This window comes from Periplaneta americana, chromosome 9, assembly GCF_040183065.1.
Source record: "Periplaneta americana isolate PAMFEO1 chromosome 9, P.americana_PAMFEO1_priV1, whole genome shotgun sequence".
NCBI lineage: Eukaryota > Metazoa > Arthropoda > Insecta > Blattodea > Blattidae > Periplaneta > Periplaneta americana.
The window spans coordinates 8566177-8579815 of record NC_091125.1 but is presented as its reverse complement, the minus strand read 5'-3'; the positions used below and the strand labels follow the sequence as shown (position 1 = coordinate 8579815).

General features: G+C 36.2%; 1 protein-coding gene across 3 annotated transcripts in view; it reads left to right on the top strand.

Annotated features, from left to right (window-relative positions):
- Cht6 (Chitinase 6) overlaps positions 1-13639 on the top strand; it is a 572389-nt gene that overhangs the window by 435815 nt on the left and 122935 nt on the right. For all 3 annotated transcript variants that reach the window (XM_069834392.1, XM_069834390.1, XM_069834391.1), the window contains exon 7: positions 9458-9769. In XM_069834392.1, coding sequence (XP_069690493.1) covers positions 9458-9769 — 312 coding nt within the window. The remainder of the gene's footprint in view (positions 1-9457; positions 9770-13639) is intronic.

The window sequence follows — 13639 nt, the reverse complement described above, 5'->3', positions numbered from 1 at the left end:
AGACATATGTGAAGATTTTCGTACCTCCTATTATAAAGAAATTTAGCAAGGATGAAGTTTCCTGTTTTTGGGTTTTCTGATTCTGTTTAGCTATGTTCAGCATTTTCTGGAATTTTGGGCCTTGAAACTCTAATCAGCTCATTTAAACAAATCACCTGAGGCTTTTCGTCATCACTGCTGCCTTTGTTGTTTGAAGTAAACGTAGTAACTACACTATTCCCTGCTTCAACATTGAGTTGTCGCTTTTTTCTCTGCATAGAGCTACCTGTACTAGAATTCCCAAATCGATGTTCTTGAAGAAATGCCGTGAGACAACTCTCAACCTTTTGTTCAACAACATCTACAAGCTCCGGAATTTTTTTGAGGACTTGTACTTTATTGCAAGAATAAATGCCCATAGAAAAGAAACTGTTTACCAAAATGCGTTTTATTTCTCACTGTTCTTTATCTCCGGGCAGTCATTGTTTATTATTTGTCTGTAACTTGATCTTATCCATGTGGATCAATGCTTTCTTCAACAAGCTTGGAAAAAATAGCCTTCGGTACAATTGAAAATCGAAGATCTTTTTTCTTTCCACTCCATCAAAATATGTCGCCAGGCTCTTTTAAAGAATCTGAAAAAAGACGACGTCCAAATGCTGACACAAATGGGTTGAGTTGGGAACAAGGCAAGTGAAGCGAATGTTGTGTTGTTCACACAACTGTATTACATCAACATCCATATGTGACGACAGATTGTCACCTATTAACACTTTTGGACATGGCAGACTTGGAGCATATGGGAGAAAGCAGTTCTTAAACCAATCTCTAAAAACTGGTGGATCAATCCAGCCGCTTTTTGTATGGTTGTAAAGTGTTTCTAGAGAGCAGCACGATTTTTGGCAGCAAGGATAGCCAACGGGGCTCCGTTCCCTCCAAGTGTCATATAAATGTAGAATCTTGTAAATCACATATGAAGGCAACAAAGTCCCATCAACTGATCCGCACACCATAACAGTTGTTGAGGTCTTAGAGTGGTTCAGGATTTTTTTTTCTGGGTATTTCACACCAAGCCTGAAAATTGCTGATTTTTTTTACAGAATCATCTGATACATTAGACTCATCGAATTTGAAAATATTGCTGGGTGGCAGATTCTCGACAGTCATTTTTAATTTTTCAAAATAGTTGCCGGGACTTTCCCTAGTAACAGCTGCGCGAGCTCTCTTTATGTTAGAACCTAAGAGTTTTACAAACCCATCTTTGTTACGTTTTAGCAAGCTTTGAATCCAACCTATACCGGGCAAGTTTCCGTTGAATTTGTTTACAGTGCGCCCTGTTTTACTTACTTATTTAGTCGATCCTCTTCTACCACCTGGTGTAGAGTTTTTACAAAGAGCCTTCCATCTCTCACAGTCCTGAGCAATGGACCTTGCCTCTTTCCATTCGATCCCTCTCTCCCGCATGGTATCTTGGATTCCTTGTTCCCAGGTCTGCCTCGGTCTTCCTTTAGGTCTTTAAAAGCCATTCTAACTTGCCACGCTATTTTTGGATATCTATCATTGTTCATTCTAGCCAGATATCCAAACCACCTTCATTGTGATGATTTTATTTGTTCTATGAAGAGGATCAATTCCTAGACCTAGCCTTATTGTTTGGTTCCGTATTCTGTCTCTTCTAGTTTTTCCTTCTATTCTTCTTAAATATCTCATTTCCATAGCTTGTAGTTGACTCTTACGTTTGGAGGTCAGAGACCATACTCGGCTCCATATATTAATGTGGGGATATACGGGGTTTTATATACTGTTAATTTAGTTTTCTTGGAGTCTTCTTTTTTATTAATAAAATTTTTGTTTAACATTTAATACAATCTTCCTGCTGCTGAAATTCTATCATTGATTTCTCCTTCTATTCTACCATCAGCGCCCTGTTTTTTTTATCAAGAACATATTTTGTTGCTTTCCGAATATCGAATGTTGTCAGCGGGCAGCCCCAGTCAGCACACTATGCTCCGCACTTCCAAATAGCCTGCTCTTCGATGTTCGAGAAGATTGGTTGGCTTCCAGGTTTCTTGTTATGTAATCCTTTATATTTATTAAATAAAGTGCCATAAGGAATTTTGAACGCCTTCGATGCCGCATAGATTGACATCCTACCTTCACATATAATCTGCAATGCTTCGTCAAGATCTTTAGCGGAAAAATTGTTGTATGGGCGAGAACCTGGTTTCTTTTTATAATCTCGCACCATAAGTAGCTCTGGACGGACACTGATAACGTCTAAAACAATAGAAATGTAATTTTAAATGTTTTACTTGATTATCAATTTAGACCCATTCTCACTATCAAAGTTATCCCGTGACTATTCAACGTAACTGGTGTGCATATTACAACATTCAAGTGCCTCCTACATTATCACATGAATCTTTACCGTGGCTCGTCACGAAGAAATGCCATTCGGCGGACACTTGGAAATCTTGTTCATGATACAGAAGATTGGCAAATTTTTTCTTGTTTTTACTATCCTACTGCTCCGTCATTAAAGTAAAGTATCTTTTCCAATTTCAGGGTATGTCTGTTTTAGGTGTGATACAAGTTTATTTTGAAAAAAGTGCACTTCTGAGGTGTCGTGAACTAAAAATTCGGAAATAATTGAGAAACCAATATGCTTTAAATAATCGTCAAAAAATTTCTGTAATAAATAACAAATAGATGTACGGTTGCTTGTGAATTGCTCCAGTGATAGGTTTGTATGGCATCCTGAATTATGAAGCTATAATTTTCGGAATAATCTCCAATTACAATGAATTCGTCTGGCTTTATGTCATCATTTCATTTCCTCAAATAATTTGATTGAACGCTGGTTCGAGTCCTCATGGGAGAAAAAATTTTCTCATGAAATTTCGGCTAGTGTACGGGATCGGTGCCCACCCAGCATCGTGATGCACTTGGGGAGCTACGATAGGTAGCGAAATCCGGTTTCGAATGCCAGCTATAACGGCTGGGGGGAGCATCGTGCTAACCACATGATACCTCCATTGTGGTTGGATGATCGTCCACCTCTGCTTCGTTATGTGGGAGTGAAGCCAGCAGCCGGCTGGTTGGTCTAGGCCCTTCACGGGCTGTAGCGCCACGGATTATTATTATTATTATTATTATTATTATTATTATTATTATTATTAATTTGATTGAGCCTTTGCAATTAAATTGTGCACTTTGTATTTTTTTTTAGCCATATCATGAGTTACGGATAAAATTTTCAGAGAATTTCACAAAAGGCATCTGAGCTCTGTCTGTTAATGTCCATTTATAGTACATATTTTTTTCAATTACATTTTTCTGTATCAAAGAATTCAACAGCGTCTAAACATTTATATTTCCAGGACATATTTCGCACTTACTGAGATATCAATCAGATAATGGATCATTCCACATCATTTTTTAATTAATTCATTGAGGTCTTGGAATGAGATGTCACTATCATTTTTAAGCTTTTGTAGGCTTATGAGCATTAATTTTGTGTTTTCGCATGTCATTCATACAAACACAAACATTGTGTGTCCCTGCTCCTCCGGCTAAAACCCAGTTTAAGTTTGAGAGATGCGAACCTCGAAAACCCGACTTTAGAACTTGCGTGCCTTAATCTAAATTCCTTGTAGAGTTACTTAAGATTTGCTAAAAGTAATCTTTTTTTCCTTTTTATTTTTTTCTCCTCCTCTGACAGATTTGGTGTCCTTTCTACCGACCATTTTCCTACTGATATCGTCTTCTTCATAAAAATTTATCAGAAGTTGAACTAATCATCAGGAAGACTTACCTTTTATGTTCTGTCTGGAACCGACATCATGCCTTTATTTGTTTGTGTTTACTTTGCAACATGTGCCACATAAAAAGAGATTCCGAATTCAGATATAATTTTACGTTCACTCCAGCGTTTAGGAAGACTGGTTAAAATATTATATTTCTCATTTCCTGTTTTCGAGATTGCAAATTTTGACTTGATTAAGAGGTTAGGTACAGCTTACAGCAGTAAAATTTTGAAAATATTCAACATTTTTTTATCCATTACTGTATCTTGTATAATGATGAAAATTGGTATGTTTAAAACACTGTCTTTCTGCTATATGAAAAATATTTTTACGATTAAAAAAATATTTAGATTTATTTTTCAAATTTCAGTTCACTGTGCAGTGATGAAGCGTTTCCCACATAACTCAAAAACTATCAAACATTCTGTGATGACATTTTTTGTGTGTCGGCATGTCATGCCTACAATATGATGCAAGACCACTCCTCTACCTTTGATGGATTGTTTGATAAAAAATAAATTCATTTAAAAAAATGATCAAATATCAGTATTTTCTCATAACACAAAATAAAAAAAAATATTATTTATTAAGGAATCTAGTTGAAAGAGCATGATATTGTAAATATGAGTTTCAGCAATAAAATAAAAGAGAGATAATATGAAAAAGTGAACAAGTGTATAAGTTATGATGGAAATGCTTCATCACTGTACAGTGAACTGCCAACAGTTTTAATTTTAAAAATAAAAAAGTTTTTTTTTTAATCGTAAAAATATTTTTTTTCGTACAGCAGAAGCAGAAACCTGCAGAAAAGTATATTCGATTATTCATGTGCTAAAATGGATAAATGTTCATCTTCCCTCTTGCTTAAAAAAGTCCCTTGTGCAGACGCTTGTATTTCCCTATTTTGACTATGCTGACATTTTACTGACTGACCTTTCCAGCGACAACAAAACGAAACTTCAACGTGCTCATAATTTGTGTGTAGGCTATGTTTTGTAAGCAATATTCGTAAATATGATCATATTACCCCATCCCTGGAAACAATAGGTTGGCTTAAACTAGTTAAGAAAAGAAATTTACATTCACTTCTCCTTCTCTTCGAAATCTTGAACTCTTCTATTCCTTCGTACCTGTCGTCTCGCTTCACTTACCTTTCTTCCCACCACAATCTGAACACACGCTCTCGCCATGAAACAATACTAACAATACCATCCCATCGCACCTCCCCATACTCATCCTCTTTCACAATAGCCCTGCCAAGACTCTGGAATTCGTTATCTGCTAGCATCAGGGACTGTTGAAATAAAATTGAATTCAAACGCAAACTTACTAGGCAGTTAGTTGGTCAGTAATTGAGACTCGTTCAGATATGGTTTCTTGTAAATAGTTCTCTTAATCTATCACAAAATATTTCAATATCCGGTAATTCAATCACTATAGATTTTTGTTATTATAGGTTTAATTTGTAATTCAGTAAATACAAAAATATTCTTTGTTCTTAACTTCTATGATAAAATGTCTACCTTTCATTAATCAGGTAATCTTGTCGTACTTTAATTTTTATTGTAATTGTAATTGTAAATTTAATATTAATTGTAATTTTATTGTTCATATTATAGTTGTAATCTCCTGGTAGAGGGGCAGAGAAGGCCTGATGGCATTATCTCTACCAGGTTAAATAAATAAATACTACTAATACTAAGGACAGTGTTTTACACCTACCAATTTTCATTACTGTAAAAGATACAGTAATGGAGGAAAAATGTTGAATGTTTCCAAACATTTTACTGCTGTAAGCTGTACCTAACCCCTTAATCATCTCTTAGCATTCGTGTCACTACAAGTATAAATATTAAATATATTCTCACTTATAGCGAGCGTTACAACACTGAATTTTCTTTGAGCATATGATTTAACACACGAGAGTTTAGGTTTGAAAAGAGGGGATTCATCTAATGGTGTTAGAAGTTTATTCAAATTACTTACACTGTCTTCAGTACTTTCAGGAACGTATTCCTTCTCGCTCGGCGACCTCCCTGCCTCAGTGTGCACACTATCTTCTTCACTCGTTGACCTCCCGATCTCAGTTTCAGCCCATTGTTTTCATTAGGGGTATTAATTTTTGCAACTTTAAGACGGCAACTATGACAAGTAGAATCACCTATTACTAAATGCGGAACTTTTTTTACACATGTTCATTGTCACTTTTCTCCTATCAACACGTCTTGAATGCTTTTCCAATCCGAAAGGACTATAACACCACAATTTCCAAGTTTGTTTTGTTTCAGGCATATTTATGGAATTAAATCACACTGAATTTAACCAACACACACGAAACTAATTGAATTGAACTCCCTTAACTGCGCAAGTACATGTCCCGTAACACGAGACGTGCGAGTGAGCTCACAGCTGATAGCGTCATGTAGTACGGACCTTGGTGTGTCACTGCGGTTTAAGCCATATTAGCCCTTACACGCAGATTTTCTTGTATTCATAATATTAATATGCACTAAACCAGCCTTGCCGAAAATGTCATCGTGCGCCGAGCCACTGTGTAACCTGCAACGTGCATAGCACCTATGGAGGGAGGCGAACACCCGAAGGGGAAGTGAAGCAACTGTCTGACTTATTAACGGATTTTCATTTTCCTTAGTCAAGCACATCAATATAATTTTATGTTGTATAAGGTTACAAGCTAATGTTTAGTACGTGTAACGAAGAAAGAAATGAACAAAAAACATAGGACACATTATCACAACCTATTAATTTTCCTCAGATTGTCTCTGCAATAGTTTCAAAATCAGGAATTATGTCACTTACTGCCGGTCGTAGTTAATCACAAAGGTATTTATGAATCATGATCTAAATTTGGTTTTTACTATTTTAATTGTTGAAAATAATTTTTCACAAACGTAAGTTGTAGCGAACATGGCTTCAACAGAACAAGCGAAAAAACGAAGCTTCGGATATTTATTTTTAGGCAAAGATTTGAAAAGTTCAACATTTGTCAAGTCCTTACATATAGCTTTCATTTAACATCACATTTTAAATCTGTGAGTTTAAATTGAAGATCTAACGGCATTATTCGTACATCTGCTGAAAAAAGATCGGCGTACAGAGATAATAATAATAATAATAATAATAATAATAATAATACGGAAATCTAGTCTTTCAGGTGAAGCTCCCTGTAAAGCAGATTTGAATAATTTCAAGGGAAAAATTGTTCCGGGGCCGGGTATCGATCCCGGGACCTCTGGTTGAACGTACCAGCGCTCTACCACTGAGCTACCCGGGAACTCCACCCGACACCGTCTCAACTTTTCCCTTTATATCCACACAACTCGCGTGGGCTGACGAAACGCCAGAGACCCACAACGAGTGCACACAATCTCTGTGTGACTTGGAATTGTGGTTTTCTGTTAACGTACACAGTAATGTATATATTATGCAATCTAGTCTTTCAGGTGAAGCTCCATGTAAAGCAGACTTGAATAATTTGGAAAGTTGGAAAAGTTGAGACGGTGTCGGGTGGAGTTCCCGGGTAGCTCAGTGGTAGAGCGCTAGTACGTTCAACCAGAGGTCCCGGGATCGATACCCGGCCCCGGAACAATTTTTCCCTTGAAATTATTCAATAATAATAATAATAATAATAATAATAATAATAATAATAATAATAATAATAATAATAATACTTCATGTAGTATAATGCAGTTTTATGTTATACAACCGTTTCCTCGTAATACTTGTGAACAAATCATACATTTAATATTCTCATCATATTGGCAACAAAAAAATTCGTCCTCCCATCCTCCTTGAAACTTTCGTTTTTGTAGAGGTACATTGGTTTCGAGAGAGACATTGGAAGATACGCCACTCGCAGATGAGAGACAAATAAGCAAATGGAACGAAGTTTGATTCCAGTGAGTGAGAGGGTGGGGGTTGGGGAAGGCAGGAAGTAAGAGAAATGCACAGCTGTCATTGCGATCCATAATGTGCTCGTGAGTCACATTTTCGACACGGCTGCACTAAACCATTCAATATTCCGAAATGAAATTTAACAAGTAAGCCAATTATACAATCATCTTGGTATAGAAAAAATATCATATGTACCAAAGCGTCCAATTTTAAGTTATAAATATTTTTATATGTTATTGCTCATTTTCACACCATCAGAAAACACTTAATCGTATTTAGTATAATGATAATTTAAACTACATTTATTTTTACTTATGGAAGTATTCTATTTGCTTTCAAAAAACTAATTGTGACAATGTGAAGGCATTTTTCGGAAAATGCTACAAGCGCACAGCCCTATAATTTCGATAATCGCCGCAGCCATACTGTAAATGATATGAGTATCATATTGCAGCAAGTTGTTGTTTATTGTTAGTAAAATAACATGTACAAAAATACTGTCTTCATTCTTCCCTGAAGGAGTAAAATCTCGTGCTCAGGGAGTTACCTAAACACATACTTAACACAAACAAAGATAATTGACACAAAGTGGGTCAAGAAAAAAAATTATAAGAATAAATTAACTTTAAAAATACAATTTCAATTTTAACAATTTAAATCATACAAATACATACACATATTAAATCAACATATATTCTTTAACAATTAAATGTTCCTAACGCTATTTTTTAAATTTCTGATACTAAAATTTTCCAAATTTGGGTATTTTTCAATTATCTTATTATATAACCTTGGACCAAAGTAGGTAGTGGGTGCTTGTGAAACATTTGGTTCGTCTATGCATATAAAGTTGGATCTTTTAGTTCCATATTTATGATGATACAATTTGAATTTATTACGATTTTTAAGTATGAAGTTTAATAAGGCAATATAATAAATCTGTTTAATATTCAAACCATTAAAATCAATGAAGAAAAGCTCGGATGAGTAATCAATTGGTTTATTAAGGCATATTTTAATTATTATTTTCTGAATAAGTATTAGTGGAGTGAGATTAGAATTACAAGCATTTCCCCATCCTAAAATTCCATATTGGAGAATGCATTGAAATGAAGCTAAATAAATGAGACGTAAAAATATTAACTGGTACATATGACCGAAGTAGAACAAAGATATAAATTGTTTTACGTAATCTATTGCATAAATATATAATATGTTTATTCCATCGTAAGTGTTTGTCGATTGTAATGCCTAAATACTTAACTTCTGAGGATTCGGTTAACATGGAACATTCACAATTTTGAGAAGAACAATCAGAATTATGAATTTTGAGCCTAAAAGAAAACTGAGGAGATTTAAGACCACTGGACCTTAGTGAAAACGGAACAACAGTTGTTTTGGATGTGTTTAAGGAAAGAGCGTTTGAATTAAACCACTCTTTAATTACCTGTAATCCATTATTCGCATTAATATAAATGCCTTTCCAAGATTTTTCGTCAAAAAGAATTACGGTAATTATTTATTATAAGTATGAACATATATTAAAATATGAAGAACATTGGAGATATCACCTTTCCAATCTCCAAAATTTTACATGGAATTACCCATTATTATTATTATCATTATTATTATTATTATTATTATTATTATTTTATTACTATTATTATTATTATTATTATTATTATTATTATTATTATTATTATTATTATTATTATTAGTATTCGTTTATTATATTGTTTCTCGTTTTTGCTGCACAGGACTATACAATGGAACACTATGTGAAGCTGGGCGCGGACCGTGACAAATTGGTGCTAGGCATCCCCACGTACGGGCGCTCCTACACCCTATTCAACCCCATTGCCACGGAGATTGGGTCTCCGGCGGACGGTCCCGGCGAGCAGGGAGACGCCACGCGAGAGAAGGGCTACCTGGCGTATTACGAGATCTGCGAGAACCTTAAGACCGCCGACTGGAAGATAGAGCACCCCAACCCAAGAGCCATGGGGCCTTACGCTTATAAAGGCAATCAGTGGGTCGGCTACGATGATATTGATATCGTGAAACTCAAGGCAAGTTTTTATTCCCTCTAGCATTGTAGTGTGGAGGAGAGCGAATAACTTTTCTTTAGCAGAGAACTGACAGGTAAAAGATGAATATGTGTAACGCATGTCTTTACTTTTAATATAGAGACACAATTGGATATCAGTTCAGTATGCATCCATCCATACATGAATATTTGCACATACAGGGTGATTCAGACCACCCGTAACAGTCATTTATTTCGGAAACTAGTGCATAAAAATTTTCAAGACAAAAGTATTTATAACTAAACCACATGTGAACTTTCACTTGAACTTGATTTCATCAATCAGCTCTAACAGGAAGTAGGGTCAGTGGCGTATCACTTTAAAATTTCAAATGGCAGTCGGATCAAGTAGGGTACCATTTTGATAGAGGTCTTCAAAACAAACAACTTTCATAGGAAACGTTTTTATCAATTCCTACTCTTTCAATGAGAAAACGTACAAAAAGACAATATTGTCATCAATATTGAGAAATGTTACAAGACGAAAATGTAAACAAGACAATTAATGTTGACATGTTACTGAAAGGCTTGACAATTCCATTAATTTTTTATAAATTTTCAAACTATCTGCCGTTCTGAGCAGTACCTGTACTCTTCTTCTAACACTGTCAGTGACTCTTAATACTTCGGCGTGGTCAAGTGACTGGCAGAGTAGCAATTAATAAAAACGTTTCCTATAAAAGTTGTTTGTTTTGAAAAGCTCTATCAAATGGTACCCTATTTGACCCGACTATCATTTGAAATTTAAAAACGATAAGCCACTGACTCTACTTTCTGTTAGACCTAATTAATGAAATCAAGTTATAACTTGAAAGTTCACATGTGGTTTAGTTATAAATATTTTTGTCTCGAAAATTTTCATGTTCTAGTTTCCGAAATAAATGACTTACGGGTGATCCGAATCACGCATTGCCTTTTCGTACGTTTTCTCATTGAAAGAGTAGGAATTAATAAAAACGCTTCCTATGAAAGTTGTTTGTTTCGAAGAGCTCTATCAATGGTGCCCTATTTGACCCCGACTCCCATTTGAAATTTTAAAGTGATACGCCACTGACCCTACTTCCTGTCAGAGCTGATTGATGAAATCAAGCTCAAGTAAAAGTTCACATGTGGTTCAGTTAGTCTATAAATATTTTTGTCGTGGAAATTTTCATGCACTAGTTCCCGAAATAAATTATTGTTACGGGTGGTCTGAATCACCCTGTATACATACATGTAGTCCACACCTGTGGAGTAACGGTCACCGCGTCTGGCCGCGAAACCAGATGGCCCGGGTTCGAATCCAGGTCGGGGCAAGTTACCTGGTTGAGGTTTTTTCCGGGGTTTTCCCTCAACCCAATACGAGCAAATGCTGGACCCTGGACTCATTTCACCTGCATTATCATCTTCAGTTCATTCAGACGCTAAATAACGTGAGATGTTGATACAGCGTCGTAAAATAACCCAATAAAAATAAAATAAATACATATACACATACCTACATACATACACCCTTACAACTTAGAATCCTGAAATGAAAATGATAACGAACTGCAGCCGAAGTTGGAATTCGAAGGCGGGAAGAACAGAATCCCATACTTATATTCATATATGAGGCCTCGTCAACCTCATTTAATAATCACTGACCATAAGTAGTCATACTGTAGATACCTGTTATCCGAGAAAAATTCGTTCCAGCACCATTAAATGAACTCAGGACCTCCCAACTCTGTGCGCTTAGCGCTCTTTCCATCTGAGCTATACCGGAGCCTGATTGACGTCGCCGGCCGAACTTTCCTCCTTTGTATCATAAATGGAGTACTATCTGCATTTCAGACATACAAGCCTTGTATGCAGGACCGCTTATTTAAATGACTTTGTGGTCATTTTCAACAACAGCTTATGAATCATTGTTAACATTGGTATATACTTATATTCATACATGAGGCGTCGCCGTCCTCATTCAATAATCAATGACTATGAATAGTCATACTGTAGATTCCTGTTATTGGAGAAAAATGGCAACAAAATCATTTAAATATACGCTCCTGCATACATGGCTTGAAGGCTATGTCTGAAATGCAGGTCACTGATGATACAAAGTAGAAGAGTTCGGCCGGCGCAGTGAATCGGGTCTCGGTATAGCTCGGATAGAAAGAGCGCTCAGCGCGCAGAGCTGAGAGGTCCTAGCTTGGATTCCCGGGTGCTGGAACGAATTTTTCTCCAATAATAGGTAATAGGTAGGTAACAGAAACTTAGTTATTTCGGCAAGTTCTGAAGCAAGAAGACAAATCTTAGGTAAGAAATTGAGAATTGGTTGGATCATTTGTAACTGATCTGTTTAAACAAAGTTTTTATCATCATATCTTCTTCAGACGAATATCTACTTCGCCTATCAGGAGGACATGACCTGAGTTAATATCTGTTCCTCGTAAAGTCTTCGTTTTTTTTTGTTTTTTTTTTTTTTTGTTTTTTTGTTTTTTTTTTTTTTTTTTTTTTTTTTTTGCAATTTCGGAATCTTTCCTGTACCAGTATATAATCTATCTAATATCTGCTTTCGTCCTTTGTGCATGTCCATGTGTATGGAATAATGTACGAGTATTTCCAACAATCATTGCAATTATTTTATAGAAATTTACCAAAGATTCTCCTCTGTTATTTCTTCTTCTCGATCCATATTTTACATGCGGCGGTTCCTCCTCGGGGGAGGGTAGACAGGAACGTCGTTCTCACGTTTTTCTACTTTTGAAAGTAAATACCAAATGAAAAATATGCCTTGAAATTCGAGGAAGATTCGATAATTTTTAAGTTCACAACTATAAGAAAACCCGGTTGATCGAGTTTTAAACGACGCGCACTCATGTGCTGCTAGAAAACTGTGAGAAAGATGCAAGATTGTTTGTGTGGAGGAAAGTCAATCTATTCCTCCTTTACTGCAGTTAACACACATGGACGACAGCGCACTAATGGCCAGAGAAAGAAGCAGAGTTTTAAAGCAAGTAAATGAACGGATAGGGAGGAGATCCTCCTCTGAATCAGCGCATGGACGGGAAATAGAAACCGCCTGATCTTGCAGCAAGCTCGCTACCGCTGCCATCTAACGATGCTGTATTCAACTAGACTATAACACATCTAGGAGGAGGCACAATAAAAACAGTTTTAACGCAAAGCTATGAAAGACACCATATAAACTTTTTTAAAATCATAAATCAAAATATATATTATTCATTGCATTTTATATACGCTACTTCTCATGGTTTGAAACTTTCGAGGATATCTGAAAGTTGAAGTTAGATTTATATAAAACAAAGAGGAAGTAGTTCTACGTTAGTATCGCAGAGCTTTTCGACCCCTGAAATTCACTTCCATTCATTGTCTACTAGACAGAACAACAGCCAAGTTGTCAGTTTTGTACCAATATATTTGAAATTGAAAGTACTTCAAACTACATTATTTTTAACGTAAGAAAAATTAATCGGCCACCGGCAGCTTTGAACAATAATGGTGGTATGACTTTACAAGAACTAACATTCTTCAAAAGCATGTGATACGGAACTTGTTAAATGTACATGTGACAACACAGACCACGTGGGTGGGTGCAGTGTTCTCGTTTTCCTAACAGATTATTTGCCATTCCCACTTCAGTAAAACGGTTCCGGTTACGTATTAGTAGCTAGTCTCTTCCAACACGTGTGATGCTGTAGTGCAGACGTCTCCAAAACCGTACTCGCGAGTAAGCCCCTGAACGGAACCGAAGCCAGTACGTAACGAGCGCGTTCCTCCTCACCCATCCCCACCTGTACTGTACTCAATGTTTATGCGCAAAAGAAGAGTAGTGGCGGACTGCCATTGTCACTGTATTGGTCGGCGTGTT